Source organism: Gadus chalcogrammus, chromosome 2 (genome assembly GCF_026213295.1).
Source record: "Gadus chalcogrammus isolate NIFS_2021 chromosome 2, NIFS_Gcha_1.0, whole genome shotgun sequence".
In the NCBI taxonomy this organism is placed as follows: domain Eukaryota; kingdom Metazoa; phylum Chordata; class Actinopteri; order Gadiformes; family Gadidae; genus Gadus; species Gadus chalcogrammus.
In genome coordinates this window covers 19757935-19774959 of record NC_079413.1, presented here as the reverse complement: position 1 = coordinate 19774959, position 17025 = coordinate 19757935, and the positions used below count along the sequence as shown (strand labels likewise).

The 17025-nt window shown below is 46.2% G+C and overlaps 1 protein-coding gene across 8 annotated transcripts in view; it reads left to right on the top strand.

Moving 5' to 3' along the window:
* Window positions 1-16473, top strand: part of LOC130397750 (NACHT, LRR and PYD domains-containing protein 12-like) — a 76106-nt gene extending 59633 nt beyond the window's left edge. For 4 of the 8 annotated variants that reach the window (XM_056604869.1, XM_056604870.1, XM_056604868.1 and 1 more), the window contains 6 exons: window positions 9444-9614; window positions 10517-10690; window positions 11980-12153; window positions 13913-14086; window positions 14262-14308; window positions 15889-16473. In XM_056604869.1, coding sequence (XP_056460844.1) covers window positions 9444-9614; window positions 10517-10690; window positions 11980-12153; window positions 13913-14086; window positions 14262-14308; window positions 15889-16442 — 1294 coding nt within the window. In that variant the 3' untranslated portion in view covers window positions 16443-16473. Of the gene's footprint in view, window positions 1-6235; window positions 8022-9443; window positions 9615-10516; window positions 10691-11979; window positions 12154-13912; window positions 14087-14261; window positions 14309-15888 lie in introns of all 8 variants that reach the window. The other 4 variants (XM_056604876.1, XM_056604873.1, XM_056604874.1 and 1 more) reach the window with 3 other exon arrangements.
* The last annotated feature ends 552 nt before the right edge of the window (window positions 16474-17025 follow it).

Genomic DNA, 17025 nt, shown 5'->3' with positions numbered 1-17025 from the left:
GACATTTTCACACCGAGTAATACACTCGTCTCAACACCGGTATTACCGAGTATAAACGGTATAAACTTTGAAACTAGGTCAACCGCCACACAAGCATCGGTTTTTAGACCCTTCTCGTCCTTCAGTTGCCGCCAACGTTCAAAAGCAGCGCCTAGGATTATTCTTGATTTCAGTTTTTCTCTTTCAGCGTTTTTATTATCAATTACTCTCTGAAAAAGAGTTTTCCTTCTCTTTGCTGGTGGTGGTGGTGGTGGTGGGGATGGTGGCTTCTTGTCTGCCATGGAAATTGTCTTCTACTGCTAGGTCCAAATGTGGATTAACTAGTTCCAGTAGATACCGCAGGATAACAACAAACAGGAGCTTGCTCTTGGTCACGAGCTCTGGGTCACGAGTACTGCACGAAGGGGTCGCGCGCGGGGGAGGGGGGGAGGGGGGGAGGCGGAGTGCAGTACGACCGTTTGATTGACGTACTTACTGTCCAATGAAACTCGGTGGCAATGGAAATGATTGGCTGGAGTTTTTCGAGCCCTGCCCGTTCCACAGATGATTGACAAGTTTAATTTTCATGTCAGTACTTCTAACTCAGTGGCTGTAAGCGGGTTATGATAAGGATTTCAAGTAATTTTGCAAAAATGGCCAAAAAAGCGAATCACCTACGCAACCTTTAAATTGTGAAAAATAAATCAAACTGTAATCAGACAACACGGTTATATGCTATAGACCCTAGAGTATCTGTGGTATAAAGGCTGAGACGAATTTCGAATTATAAATATGTACAATCCATAACGTTAGCTCTCTGGCTTCATAGCTCAGCGGATTAGAATACCTCCTAGAATCATTGCCTGTTGGCCGGAAACGGAAATGGGGGCTGTTTACGTTTGGTTGTAGTCTTTTCGCTCGGTTCTCCGACTCAACAGTAGGGCTAGAACCGAGCGAAAAGACTACAACCAAATTTGAACTACAACGAAACTAGTTCCCTTTCCGCTTCCGGCCAACGAGCAATGAGTCTTCCAACAGAAATCAATGGGATTTACAAATGCGCTAAATGTACAATAAAACACGATAGAAACTGTATTTCGCTACGATGCTTGATTCAACCACTCTATTTCATCCTAGACAAATCACGAAGTGGGCTCGATGTTCAAAATACCGAAAAAAAAGAATAGCTCACAGCAACATATTGAAAAAAAGAACTATGAACTAGTTCATTTTTTGGAACTGTGAACTTAGTTCAAATCTTTGAATTATGTACGCTGAACTGAACTAGTTCATTAAAATTTGTGAACTGAACTTTGAACTAGTCCACGTAGAAAGTGAACTATCCCAACACTGTGTGTGTGTATATATATATATATATTGTGTGTGTGTATGGATGTATGGATGGATGGATGGATGGATGGATGGATGGATGGATGGATGGATGGATGGATGGATGGATGGATGGAAGGAATAATCACAGAGAGGCCGGGCAATAAACAGTTTGATATGCCCGGCTCGTGGATGGCTTCGTCGAGGGCGGTAACCTTCCGCGAGCCGGGCATATCAAACTGTTTATTGCCCTGCCTTGAGGTGATTATTCCGTTTATTCTACTTCGCGCCGGCCAACATAATAAAACAGTTCAAATACTTTAATAATTAGCCTTTTTCTTATTCGTATTGCATGCTTATTAAATGTATACTCTGTTTAAGTTCATCTCCCTCGAAAAGTAGTTCCCTTTAGAACTACGGTGAATAACGTTAGCTCAGCTGTAGGTAACTCGTTTCTATAGCAACCACACTAGGCTGGATCTGATCACTAGTTTAATAACGTAGTTGCTACATTCGTATCAAGTCAGTTTTAATGACGATCAATCAAACATGCACTCCTTGGTTTATTTTTACTATGGACCTCATGTTGGAAATGTATGTGATAGAAAACGATACAAGCGGCGTATTGATCTACTGTGCTCAGTCAGCAGCAAATAGAACCGACAAGTCAGCGGGCAATATGCCGGATTAATGCACCCCTCCCAGCCAATCAGAATCGAGCATTCTTAAATGAAGTAGAATAAATATATATATTCCGCGAGGGAATCTGGGTGCTTGTCACCTTTTTCATCCCTGATGAGTTTGCACCCCTGATATTATATAGTATATTATTTTGATGTTGCCTTGCGAGCGCTATTTTATAAGGCCGGAAGCTGCTCTCTGAGCCTACAAGCCATGTTCAGCTGCTCAATCCCGCCCCTTACATGTATGTAGTGTTCTCCCACCCACGTTACGCGTCATAACAAACTTTGAACAAAAACATGGCAGACACGGTGGTAGAGAGTACGGAACCCGTAAAGGGACATGGTGCGTGCGTGCGTGCGTGCGTGCGTGCGTGCGTGCGTGCGTGCGTGCGTGCGTGGACCAGGGGACGTGTCCCCACCAATGTCAAATGACGACTGAAATATTTGCCACCAATATTCAGGTTGAAACGAAAAAACGCCTCATGCGGTACACAAAGGGTTACATTCCCACTTCGGTACCGCCTAGAAAGACACACCATGAAGTTATTTTTTCGTTGAGGAAAATATATTATTTTCCCGATAATGACCGGCGTTCTATACATTATCCCTTACATGTCTTTTGTTAAAGCACAGCTGTGCCTTGGTGAGCAAAAAAGTAAAAACTAAACCTTAATAAAGGGTTGATGGTGAATACTTGTGGCGTGGAGTTAAAACTACACATTTTACCAGTTTTGTTCAAAATATAGTTATAATATCGTCTATCGCCATTCAAACAAAAAACATTGAGATATGAGTTTTGGTCCATCTCGCCCAGCCCAACGTCAGGGTCTTTAGGGTGCTTGTACATCGCCGCGTGGCAACCGCCCTGCTGCTGCTGCCGCTGAGAGTTTCAACACGGGGAAAGCTGAGCGGTAGGGCAAGATCTGTGCGCGTTCACGTGGGCGGCAACCGCTTCCTGGTCTACAGCCGCTTTTGTGTCCGCCTCCCCTCTGCCGCCCTTCCCTCATTGAGATGAACGGAGGCGGCGAGCTGCCGCGCGGCGGTGTGAAAGCAGCTTAATGGTCTGTTAGGGTCTTAATGGTCTTAATGGTTGGCTTTAGGCTTGGTACTCGTAAAATGCTGCTTGCAGCTTTAATTGTTATTTTTATTATTATTATTATTATTATTATTATTATTATTATTTTAATGCATGGCATAGCCCACTACAGTATTCATTCAGGCGGCCCCTATATGGATTTTTCTTTTTTCCCACAATCGACTTGTTATTTCTATGCAGTTTTACACATATGAACAATCTATGACATCATGATATTTAAATTAGGCTAATAGTTTGCATGTTTGTGCTGAAAGATAGGGCCCAATGTGAGACTTAGGCATTTCCAACTGCAACGTGGAGACAATTTTTCCTCTTTGGGGTTAAATGGATTGATCCAGATATTTAGGTTTATAGTTGGGGTATTCGGTTAAACGGTTTGATCCAGATATGGAGGGTTATTTCCGTGTATCAGGTTAAATGGTTTGATCCAGATATGGAGGGTTATTTCCGTGTATCAGGTTAAATGGTTTGATCCAGATATATAGGGTTATAGTGGGGGTATCACCTCGTTACCTTGGTGCTTGAGCTCTGAGCAGCATTGGTGCTAGGGCTCTCAGCACTGTGGGTGCTAGGGCTCTCAGCACCGTGGGTGCTAGGGCTCTCAGCCCCGTGGGTGCTAGGGCTCTCAGCACTGTGGGTGCTAGGGCTCTCAGTACTGTGGGTGCTAGGGCTCTCAGCACCGTGGGTGCTAGGGCTCTGAGCTGAAATGAAAGAGACACCCTGACAAGATTCAAATCTCTCCTCAAAACACATGTGTTCCCACTGGCCTGCTCGCTATAATGACCCCCTACCGTGGGTTCCCCTCGTATCCCCGTTGTGCTGCTGTTCTTACCCCCTCCTACCTGGGTCTTATATCTTGTTTTGATCATGGTGTTGGCGATGCAGCTCTTGCGGTTTTTGACTCTAGATTTTTGGTGTTTCATGAATTGTAAGGTGACCTTGGGTGTCATGAAAAGCGCCTTGAAATAAAATGTTATTCAATGTAATTATTATTATTATTAATGTTATTAATAATATTAAACATAAACTGCAGATCCACAGCAGAATAACTCGGTGGAAGAGATGCAACATGCACATCAACTTTTTTAAACAAAAAGTGAATAACATCCGCTCACAGCTCTCCACCACTACTGCCCTGCCCCTTCCAACTGCTGACCCTCCGATTGACTCTGTCCAGACCCTCTGCTCCTTCTCCAGCATCACAAAGGAAGAGGTGGAGGACGTCATCAGGAAAATGAAGCCATCCACCTGTGCACTAGACCCCTTCCCTACAGCTCTGCTGAAGGCCAACATCTCTGCTGTCTCTCCACTCATCACCAATATCATTAACCACTCCCTCCTGGCCGGCCATATCCCATCTGCATTAAAAACTGCTGTCATCAGACCAACATTAAAAAAACCTACCCTTGATCCAGAAGTCCTCTCCAACTACAGGCCCATCTCAAATCTCCCATTTCTGTCAAAAGTTCTGGAAAAAACTGTTGCAGCACAACTCCAGGATCACCTCATACAACATCAATTGTTTGAAAAATTCCAGTCTGGTTTCCGCTATGGCCACAGTACAGAAACAGTCTTGGTCAGGGTCACAAATGACCTCCTGATGGCAGCAGACACCGGCTCCCCATCTCTCCTCATCCTCCTGGACTTAACAGCTGCTTTTGATACGGTCGACCACAATATTCTCCTTCACCGCCTGCAATACACCATTGGACTATCAGGAAATGTAAAGAACTGGTGCACCTCGTACCTCACTGACAGAACTGAGCACGTTGCCCTGGGCAAAGCAAAATTACACACCAACAACGTCACCTGCGGTGTCCCCCAGGGCTCGGTGTTGGGCCCCACACTGTTCTCACTGTACATGCTCCCCCTGGGTAGTGTCATTAGCAGGCATGGCTTGTCTTACCACTGCTATGCTGATGATACACAGCTCTACATCAGGACAACCCCCACTTCTTCTGCCCCTCTGCCAACATCCACACTGACCACCTGCCTGGAGGAGATAGAGGCGTGGATGAAGCTCAACTTCCTACAACTTAACAGCCATAAAACGGAAGCCATCCTTATTGGCACGCCACATCAGCTCCGCTCCCCCACCATCACCAATATCACCTTCTCTGGCAAAAACATCCCCCTTTCCACATCCGTCACCAACCTCGGTGTTAAAATGGACCCACAACTTAATTTTGACACCCACATCAAACACCTCTGTAAGACAGCTTTATACCACCTCAGGAACATTGCCAAACTCCGCCAATCACTCACCCTGGCTGATGCAGAGAAGCTCGTCCATGCCTTTGTCTCCTCCAGGTTGGACTACTGCAATGCACTCCTCATTGGGATCCCTGGCAAGAGCATCCAGAGGCTCCAATACATTCAAAACAGTGCTGCCAGGGTCCTGATGAGGGTGCGCAAGCATGACCACATCACCCCCATCCTGAAATCACTGCACTGGCTCCCTGTCTCACTCAGAATTGAGTACAAGGTCTCCCTCCTCACCCACCAGTGCCTTCACGGACTTGCCCCCCTCTACCTTCAGGAACTCCTCACCCCCCCCGACAAACTCACGTACACTCCGTTCAGGATCCACTCACACCCTCCAAACCCGACATACGAAGCTGTGCACCATGGGTGATCGGGCCTTTTCTGCTGCTGCCCCTAGACTATGGAACGCCCTCCCTGACCACCTGAGGGCTCCACAGACTACAGCTCTTTTTAAACGGAACCTCAAAACCCATCTCTTTAAAAGATCATTTAGCTAAACTTTCTTTGAGGTTCCCCCTTTTTTTAATAGTTTTTTGGTATTTTTTTCTCTGAAGCACTTTGAGATTCTTGAATATAAAGTGCATTATAAATAAAATGTATTATTATTATTATTATTATTATTATTATCTTGTTATATCAGCATGTCATTTTACACCAATTCACTGTCTTTATTACTATTAGACCAATCTTATTGCTGTGGAAAAAAGGAAATAGTCATGAACATTTTGAATCTGTGACATGCAGTCTTTGTCACGACCAGCCTCTCCAACCACAAGTTATGAAGCCACTAAATATCATGAAGTTGATAATTCAACAGGAAATATTGACAGGTTCCCATTGTCACCATCCACTAACTGATGTCTTCTGTTGTTTTCTCATTTAGGATCTGCTGCTGTCGAGTGCCAACAAAAAATGAAGTCTAATTTAAAGATTAAGTTACGTTGTGTGTTCGAGGGAATCGCTAAAGCAGGACGTCCAACACCTCTGAATGAGATCTACACAGAGCTCTTCATCACAGAGAGAGGCAGTGGAGAGGTCAACAAGGAACATGAGGTCACACTGATTGAAACGGCTTCCAGGAGACCAGTCAAGGAGGAAACACCAATCAAATGTGAAGACATCTTTAAACCCTTACCTGGAAAAGATGAATCAATCCGGAGAATAATGACAACTGGAGTGGCCGGCATTGGTAAAACCATCTTAACACACAAGTTCACTCTGGACTGGGCTGAAGGCAAAGCTAACCAAGACATAGACTTCACGTTTCTCTTAACTTTCAGAAAGCTGAATTTACTAACAAAGAAAGAGTTTAGCTTAGTGGAACTTATTCATCACTTCTTTAGTGAGCCCAAAGATGCAGGAATCTGCAGATACGACCTGTTCCAAGTTGTCTTCATCTTAGATGGTCTAGATGAGTTTCGAATTCCTCTGGACTTCGAGTGCACCCCGATCTTGACTGATGTCACAAAGTCCACCACGGTGGACGTGCTGCTGACAAACCTCATCAGGGGTGAACTGCTTCCCTCTGCTCGCATCTGGATAACCACACGCCCTGCGGCAGCCAATCAGATCCCTAATGACTGTGTTCACATGGTGACAGAGGTGAGGGGGTTCACCGACCCTCAGAAGGAGGAGTACTTCAGGAAGAGATTCAGAGACAAGGCACTGGCCAGCACAATCATCTCCCACATAAAGAAATCACGAAGCCTCCACATCATGTGTCACATCCCAGTCTTCTGTTGGATCATTGCTACAGTTCTGGAGAACATCTTAAAAACAACCCAGAAAGTAGAAGAGACGCCCAAGACCTTGACTCAGATGTACAGCCACTTCCTGAGGGTTCAGACCAAACAGGCGGACAGGAAGTATCGGTCGATAGATGAAAAAGATCCACAGTGGAGTTCAGAGAGCAAGGATATCATTTTTAAACTGGGAGAACTTGCTTTCAACCAGCTGAAGAGAGGCAACCCGATCTTCTACGAGGAAGACCTGGCAGACTGTGGCATCGACATCAAAGCAGCCTCAGTGTACTCAGGAGTCTTCACCCAGATCTTTAGAGAGGAGTTTGGGCTGTACCAGGACAAGGTGTTCTGCTTTGTCCATCTGAGCCTCCAGGAGTTTCTGGCTGCCCTTTATGTCTTTCTGTCCTTCATCAACGATGGTGTCAATCTGCTCTCAGAAGAACCACCCACCTCTGGGGAAGATAAACTCCTCCTCCTCTACCAGAGTGCTGTGGACAAGGCCTTACAGAGTGAGAACGGACAACTGGACTTGTTCCTCCGCTTCCTCCTGGGCCTCTCTCTGGAGACCAATCAGATTGTCCTACGAGGTCTGCTCGGACGGACTGGAACAAGCTCACTGACCAATACAAAAACAGTGTCTTACATCAAGGAGAAAATAGATGGAGATCTCTCTCCAGAGAGAAGCATCAATTTGTTCCACTGTCTAAATGAGCTGAACGACCGTTCTCTCGTGAAGGAGATCGAACAGTACCTGACATCAGGAAGTCTCTCCAGAAAATCTCTCTCTCTTGCTCAACTGTCAGCTCTGGCCTTCATCCTACTGACATCAGAAGAGGAGCTGGACGTGTTTGACCTGAAGAAATACTCTGCTTCAGAGGAGGGTCTTCTGAGGCTGCTGCCAGTGGTCAAAGCCTCTAAAACATCTCTGTAGGTTCACTAATAACATGTATTACAATACACAATATACCTTATAGTAGAACATAAATGTTATGGTAACATAGAAAACCTCTTTCGAGGCTATCTTATAACATGTATCTCAATATACACAAGGTTATATTGTGTAACAAGGTTGAAAAGTCAAACTGAAAAGCTCTATTTATTATGAATTAAGAAATAAAGAAACAAAAATGAATATTGTCTAATAATAGTTAAAAACAGCTGTATTGAAATACGTAGCTATATGTATAAATAAGTATTGATACGGATAGATTCATAAATATACGTTTTTTATTAATAAAAGGTAACCCATTATTTTAAAACATTTTAACCTTGTTCACTACGTTTAGTTACATGGACACTGTTTGGGTTTAACTGTTAGGATGCGTTGATACAGAGACGTCCGGGTCATCTGGGGGAAGGGTGAGAGGTCACGAGTGAGCAGGTAAAAGGAGAGAGAGGGAAGAGACAAAGGAGGAGAGTCCTTAATCCTTTGTAGAGATCGCCCAGCTAAATTATATTTAAACATTTACTTATTAGTTGTAACCAGTAGCGGCATCATATAATTATGATTGCAGGAGCTACGGGGGGCTAGATTGTTTATAGCAGAGGCTGATATATTTTGACGCAAAAAATATTACTACACACTACAATATGATACGAATCAAACATTCAAATCACACAACAAGCAGCAACGGTCATCAACACTTACACAAATGAAAAATATGATTTCATCGTTCAGTTTTGTTACATATAAGTCAGTTCGATGTCTTCATTAATGATATATATAAATATATATATTATTATTATATTATTGTGGCGATCATGGCCGGCTTCACCACGTGCCGCATTTGATCCTGGGAGGGTCGGCGGCACCGAGGCAGTCGTGGTTGTGGGCGATAGGATGTGTGTTTCAGGTGTGTGTGTGTGTTTACATAAAGTCTCTCTCAGGGTGGTGTGGATAATGGGACACGAGAGTGTCAGACTCTTATAACATAGGCTCCTGTCTGATCGTTCCCGTGCTTCTCGCCACATTATTATTAAAAACATATTTTAAAATTAAATTAAATATTAGTCATAACAAAATGACTTGGGGTTTTGGGAGGGGGGGCTTGGCCTTTTTCAGGGGAGCTCAAGCCCCCGCTAGCCCCCTCCCCTTGTAACCGCCGCTGGTTGTAACCCTAATAAACAAAACATCTCCGTAGATGAACTATAGCATGTATTACAATCTTACAATCAGTCTCAAACACTGCAAAAAACTCCAATATTGAATAAACATAAAGATCTAATGTATATATTAGTTAAATTAATAAGACATCGACTCAAATTTAAGATTTTCAACACAAGTCCTTCATTATGTTGAAATTAAAAGATCTAAGTTACTTTAACGTGTTCTGTTTATTGTGTGTTTAGGCTGAATGGCTGTGATCTGTCAGAGGGATGCTGTGAAGCTCTGGCCTCAGTTCTCAGCTCCAGCTCTAGTCTGAGAGAGCTGGAGCTGAGTTCCAATGATCTGCAGGATTCAGGAGTGAAGCTGCTCTCTGCTGGACTGGGGAGTCCACACTGTACACTGGAAACTCTCAGGTTAGTTTCACTCAATCTGCTGTGGGGGGTGGATCCTGTTTTGAGTCACTGGATCCACCCCCCCTCTGCGCTCCGGGACCTCCCACTTTACAAATTAACGTTATCTCTGATAGGGGGTCTGTTGCTGTTTTTACCACCAGTGCCGTGACATCTCTTTCCTCACCAACCAACTCTTCATCCTCCTCCTCAATCAAATAACTACTAACAATAACCGGCTGCTTATTGGATAAAATACTCCATTTAGGATTTATCTTCTTCTCTGGGTCATCCAGAATAGTGCATTCCTTTACATGCTCTTGAATAGCTCTTGTGCTGCGGTGACATTTAAATGAAACTTTGCGCAAAGTACAAACCAGTGTTTTAGTTTTCTGATTAGTTTTCTGATTAGAGTGTCTTCAGGGAACTTAAGTGGGTCGTGTTTCCCGATAGAGCGATCAAGCTGGCGCTGCAATACTGCCGCTATTCAACCCAGCACTGAACTAAACCTTGGCAGTCTGCGTGTATCGCAGCGCCATTACCACTCATCTGATCAAACACAAGACCTCAATCTCACTCTATTTGTGTTGCCATGACAGTAAAAGGTGTTCCTTGGATTCAGTTAGTTAATGATGGTATAAGGTGTTTGTTTTATTATATTCCTATTCTATTCATAATCATGTAGTCAGACATTAAGATGGACTTTAGAGTAAAGTTAAATAATTTTTTATTTTTATGGACATTTTCTGTAGTTTGCTGAAACTTTAGTTATCTGAATTCTAAATTCGTCATATTTTAAAGATCTACTGTATTGACATTTAGGTAAACTAATAAAACATTTCTGATAACAAATTTCAAATGCAAAATGAATCACATTACATTTACATTTTCCAGTTCCTAACGTATTCTGTTTATTGTCTGTGCAGCCTGAATGGCTGTCATCTGTCAGAGATATGCTGTGAAGCTCTGGCCTCAGTTCTCAGCTCCAAGTCCTCTAGTCTGAAAAAGCTGGACCTGAGTACCAATGATCTGCAGGATTCAGGAGTGAAGCTGCTCTCTGCTGGACTGGGGAGTCCACACTGTACACTGGAAACTCTCAGGTTAGTTTCACTCAATGGTCAAACAGTTCCACCACAATTTCCCCATCAGAGGACCAGTATTGATCTGCTGTGCCCCAGTATTGATCTGCTGTGCCCCAGTAAAATCTCACGTCTGTTTCAACAAGATCCATATTTGGCAGTGGATTAATTTAGATTGATATTAACGGTAAAACAATGGATTATTTTCTAATCCACAACGTCAAAGCAACATTGTTTAACCCAAAATACAAGCTGAGGCGCGCACCTTGCGGTCCGGGTCCGTACACCGCGGCGTGCACATTACTGTCCGTGCACGGCAGTGTGCATGTCGTAGCCGGTGCACCGCGGCGCGCACGCAGCAATCCAGTGATCCTGGTTAATTTAATAGTCTCATAGATAATTGCTGCCTTGTATTCTTTTTTTTCACATTTCCCACCCATGCAGTTTAGTGTTAAATGTTCTGTAATTAAAATAAACATTGCCCGGATGTACACACAGCGTTGTTTAGGTTTTTTTAGTCAGAGAAGCTACGTAGGCAGTGTATACCGTTACCAACCCTCGTTTTGGGTCACTGGATCCACCCCCCCTCTGCGCTCCGGGACCTCCCACTTTTCAAATACCTACTAATAATAACCGGCTGCTGATTGGATAATATAATCCAATTAGCATTAATCTTCTTCTCTGGGTCATCCTGAATAGTGAATTTCTTTACATGCTCTTGAATAGTGCTGCGGTGACATTTAAATGAAACTTTGCACAAAGTACAAACCAGTGTTTTAGTTTTCTGATTAAAGCAGAGTGTCTTCAGGGGAACTTAAGTGGGTCGTGTTTCCCAATAGAGCGATCAAGCTGGCGCTGCAATACTGCCGCTATTCAACCCAGCACTGAACTAAACCTTGGCAGTCTGCGTGCATCGCAGCGCCATTACCACTCATTTTATCAAACACAAGACCTCAATCTCACTCTATTTGTGTTGCCATGACAGTAAAAGGTGTACCTTGGATTCAGTGTGTTAATGATGGTATAAGGTGTCTGTATTATTATATTCCTATTCTATTCATAATCATGTAGATAGACAGTAAGGTGGATTTTAGAGTAAAGTTAAATATTTTTTTCTTCTTAGAACTGAGTATTTTTATGGACATTTTCTGGAGTTTGCTGAATTTTTAGTTATCTGAATTCTAAATAATTCATATTTTGAAGATCTACTGTATTGACATTTAGGTAAACTAATAAAACATTTCTAATAACAAATTTCAAATGCAAAATTAATCACAGTTCCTAACGTATTCTATTTATTGTGTGTGCAGCCTCAATGGCTGTGATCTGTCAGAGAGATGCTGTGAAGCTCTGGCCTCAGTTCTCAGCTCCAAGTCCTCTAGTCTGAAAAAGCTGGACCTGAGTACCAATGATCTGCAGGATTCAGGAGTGAAGCTGCTCTCTGCTGGATTGGGGAGTCCACACTGTACACTGAAAACTCTCAGGTCAGTTATCAGCCTCTTCTTCAAACTGGTTACTCTAGCTTCCAGTAAGTGCTGCTCCTGCCTCATTTCTGTTGCTCTTTTCTCTGCTGACAAAACACTCCCTGGTTCTACACAATGTTAGAACCTGTGAAGAAACGGTCTTAGCGTACCAAACACAGCAGACTTCTCCTGACTCTAACCAAACAATATCTCATTGAGTTGTAGCCAGTGGTGGGCAGAGTAGCTAAAAAATGTACTCAAGTAAAAGTACTGTTACTTTAAGATTATAATTACTCAAGTAGAAGTAAAAGTACTCGTAAAAATAATTACTCAAGTAAGAGTAAAAAAGTATGCAGTGAAAAGACTACTCAAGTACTCAAGAGTAAAAGTACTGAGTTTCTCCGATTTATTTTTTAAATAAACAGAGCAACACAAACGGTACAAAATAGACACCAACAAAATATAAAACAGCAATGTTCAAATAAAGATAATGTAAATAACATCCTTTTAAATAAAATAAATAAGGTCTTTAAAAATAAAATGTATAACCCTTGAACTAAAACAATAACAAATTAAATCTTTGCAAAATAGTAGCCGCATAGTAGCCTGGGTGCTTTAAGTATGGAATTCCCTGTGGCCCGTTAACGTTTCGGGGGGCGCCGGGTCAACGTCGCAACCAATTCGGTTTTGTCTAGAGGGGAGTAACTGCGCCCCCTCCCGAAGTGGTACAGCCCAGGTCGGCCTTGAACTGCGATTGGTCGGAAAGACGTTACAGCTAATGACAACATTGAACTCTCATGCAGGCTCGAACAGAGTGACACACACACACACACACACACACACACACACACACACACACACACACACACACACACACACACACACACACACACACACACACACACACCTTTTCACCCTCTCCGTATCCAGTTTATTTTCCCAACTCTCCCGATTACCACTCTGCGTTGTGCGTGCATCCGTGCCTGTGCAGGCGTTATTCAATTGCCTCTCGGCCGCTTGTACCCGCGATCTCGTCCTTTCGGCCATCAGCCAACCCTCATGACCATAGGTGAGGATAGGAACGAAGATCGACTGGTAGATCGAGAGCTTTGCCTTGCGACTCAGCTCTCTTTTCGTAACAACGGTGCGGTAAAGCGAACGCAATACCGCCCCCGCTGCTCCGATTCTCCGGCCAATCTCACGCTCCATAGTACCCTCACTCGCGAACAAGACCCCGAGGTACTTGAACTCCTTCACTTGGGCTAAGGAATATTCACGTGATAGAAATAGATCTTGCATGTAATAAAAGAAAAGATCTAAAAAAACAAAGTAACGACCGTCACGTAGCCAAATGGAACGGCGTAAAAGTACCGTTCTTTTTTCAAATATTTACTCAAGTAAAAGTAAAAGTATGTTGCAATAAAACTACTCCTAAAATTACAATTTATCCAAAAAGTTACCCAAGTATTTGTAACGGAGTAAATGTAGCGCGTTCCTACCCACCTCTGGTTGTAGCTATTGAGAAAGGAGCATTTGTTTAAGATCCTGTCACATCCAAGTGAAGGCAGTTCTGCTGTCTGTGATGTCATCTCCCCACTTCCTCTTTCTGTTCTCAGACTCTCAGGGTGACACAGCTTTGTCTCCATGAAGTATCAATAAAGCTTTTACTTGTCTTCAATGTTGAATGAATACACTTTATAAATGTGGTTACTTTAGTAGAAACTGCTCTCAACCAGATACAATAAAGTGTGTGTGTGTGTGTGTGTGTGTGTGTGTGTAGCTTGTCTGGCTGCCTGGTCACACAGGAAGGCTGTGCTTCTCTGGCCTCAGCTCTGAGCTCCAACCCCTCCCATCTGAGAGTGCTGGACTTGAGCTACAATCACCCAGGGGACTCTGGAGCTGCGCTGCTCTCTGCTGGACTGGAGGATCCACTCTGGAGACTGGACACTCTCAGGTATGGAGAGGACAGCTCACCACTGAGGGACAAAGTCTCCTACATGATTCAAGCTGCTGCTAGATGAAGTGGTTTGAAGAGGCAGCTGTCACTCATGTTGTGTAGAACGTGATGAGACAGCAGATGATGAAGGTGAATGTTTCAACATGCTGCTCTCACTGTGTTTCCCCCCCAGTGTGGAGCACGGTGGAGTGTGGAGGCTGAAACCAGCTCTAAAGAAGTGTAAGTGTCTGTTTGATTCATCACATCACACACTATTGAGATGGAAAGTCCATCCACACAGCAGGAAGTGAGGTCACATCCTACTGGGAATGAAGATGATGGCTGACATCATGTATCTTACGTATATTAATACTGTCCACCATCACAGTCACCGGGCTGAGGGGGGAGGAGTGTGGGGGTGGGGGGGTGAAGGAGAGGGGGGGTGACCGGGTTAGGGGCCGGTGAGGGGGAGGGGAAGGGGTGAGAGAGAGGCTGAGGGGGGGGGGGGGGGGGGGCTGAGGGGGAGGACTAGGGGGGAGGGGGAGGGGGGATGACCGGGCTGAGGGGGAGGGGGGGTGAAGGGGCTGAGGGGGAGGGGGCTGAGGGGGAGGACTAGGGGGATGGGGAGGGGGAGGGGGGTGACCGGGCTGAGGGGTGAGGGGGAGGGGGGTGACCGGGATGAGGGGGGGGGGGGAGGTGGAGGGAGGTGACGGGGCTGAGGGGGAGGACTAGGGGGAAGGGGAAGGAGTGTGGGGGTGGGGGGGTGAAGGGGCTGAGGGGGAGGACTAGGGGTGAGGGGGGGGGGGAGGGGCCGGGCTGAGGGGGGAGGAGTGTGGGGGTGGGGGGGTGAAGGAGAGGGGGGGTGACCGGGTTAGGGGCCGGTGAGGGGGAGGGGGAAGGGGTGAGAGAGAGGCTGAGGGGGGGGGGGGCTGAGGAGGAGGGGGGATGACCGGGCTGAGGGGGGGCTGAGGGGGAGGGGGGATGACCGGGCTGAGGGGGGGTGACCGGGTTAGGGGCCGGTGAGGGGGAGGTGAAGGGGTGAGAGAGAGGGGGCTGAGGGGGGGGGGGGGCTGAGGGGGAGGACTAGGGGGGAGGGGGGGGGGGGATGACCGGGCTGAGGGGGGGCTGAGGGGGAGGGGGGTGACCGGGCTGTGAGGGGGAGGGGGAAGGGGAGGGAGGTGACGGGGCTGAGGGGGGGCTGAGGGGAGGACTAGGGGTGATGGGGAGGGGGGGTGAAGGGGCTGAGGGGGAGGGGGGGGACCGGGCTGAGGGGGAGGACTAGGGGTGAGGAGGGGGAGGGGAGGGGGGGGACCGGCTGAGGGGGGGCTGAGGGTGAGGACTAGGGGTGAGGGGGAGGGGGGGTGAACGGGCTGAGGGGGGGATGAGGGGGAGGGGGGTGAAGGGGCTGAGGGAGGAGGGGGAGGGTTGTGACCGGGCAGTGAGGGGAAGGGGAAGGGGGGGTGACGGGGCTGAGGGGGGGATGAGAGGGAGGGGGCTGAGGGGGGGATGAGGGGGGTTGGTGAGGGGGGGGGGGCTGATGGGGAGGGGGCTGAAGAAGAAGAGAGAGCGATCACAAAAAGAAAGAGAATAAAAAGAAGAAGAGCAGCCTGGATCCAAGGAGAGATGTTTGTTGTTGATGTTTTCATAATATTGTTGTTGATGTTTTCATAACGTCATTGTTGAGGTGTGTGTATCTATGTATGTGTACATATGTATATGTATGTATGTGTTCATATCTATGTATAGGTGCGCAGGAGAACAGTACTAGTGATGATGATGAAGAGCGGTTCAGCAGCTCATCATGTCTGGTTCTCCCTCAGATGCCTGTGACCTCACACTGGACCCCAACACGGCCCACAGAGAACTCTCTCTGTCTGAGGACAACAGGAAGGTGACGCTGGTTGAAGAGGACCAGTCGTATCCGGATCACCCAGACAGATTTGACTCCTGGCCCCAGGTGTTGGGTAGAGAGGCTCTGACTGGCCGCTGTTACTGGGAGGTAGAGTGGGAAGGAGATGTTTGGATAGGAGTGACATACAGAGGAATCACAAGGAGAGGAGGGGGTGATGACAGCAGGCTTGGAGGGAACAACAAGTCCTGGGGTCTTTTTTGTTACTATGGTCTTTACACTGCCGGGTACAACGGTACAAAGACACTCCTCCCTCTCCGCCCCGCTGGCTCCACCAGAGTAGGAGTGTATCTGGACCGGCCTGCTGGCTCTCTGTCCTTCTACAGAGTGTCCCCAGGTGGAGGAGGGTCCTCAGACACACTGACACACCTCCACACCTTCTGCTCCTCCTTCACCCAGGAGGACCTCCTCCCGGGGGTGATGGTAGGGTGGGGGGGGTCCTCAGCCTCTCTGTGTCGGTTGTAGAAAAAAAAAAGGGACCTCCTGACTGAGCATGGCCCCTGCACACACGCACGTGTGTGTGTGTGTGTGTGTGTGTGTGTGTGTGTGTGTGTGTGTGTGTGTGTGTGTGTGTGCGTGTGCGTGCGTGCGTGCGTGCGTGCGTGCGTGCGTGCGTGTGCAGGGCCCCCGCTCAGTCCGACGAGGAGGTCCCTTTTTTTTTTTAATTTCTTTGGAGCGTTTCCCAAAACTCCTCTTAACATGAACGTGCGTGCACTGCACTAGCGACGTTCCTAGGATTGTATCTGTCCACTGACACGGTGCTGAGATGGGCTCTGAGGTGAAGACCCAGGAACGTCGCAAGAAAATGGGGTTAAAAAGGGTTCAAATATCTCCCCATCAAGGCCAACAGCAGAGTAGTCTAATAAATGAATATACTGCAATAATATGAATGCTACAAATATTAAAACACAATTGATTAGGCCTAGGCCGACATATGCTTTCTCAGTCCTAATCCTGAACGCACTGTACGTATATTTTTTCACGGCATATTCCCCCCTGAAATAATTCCATAGTACAAAAGTCAAAAATAGCTTGTGTGACAACTACA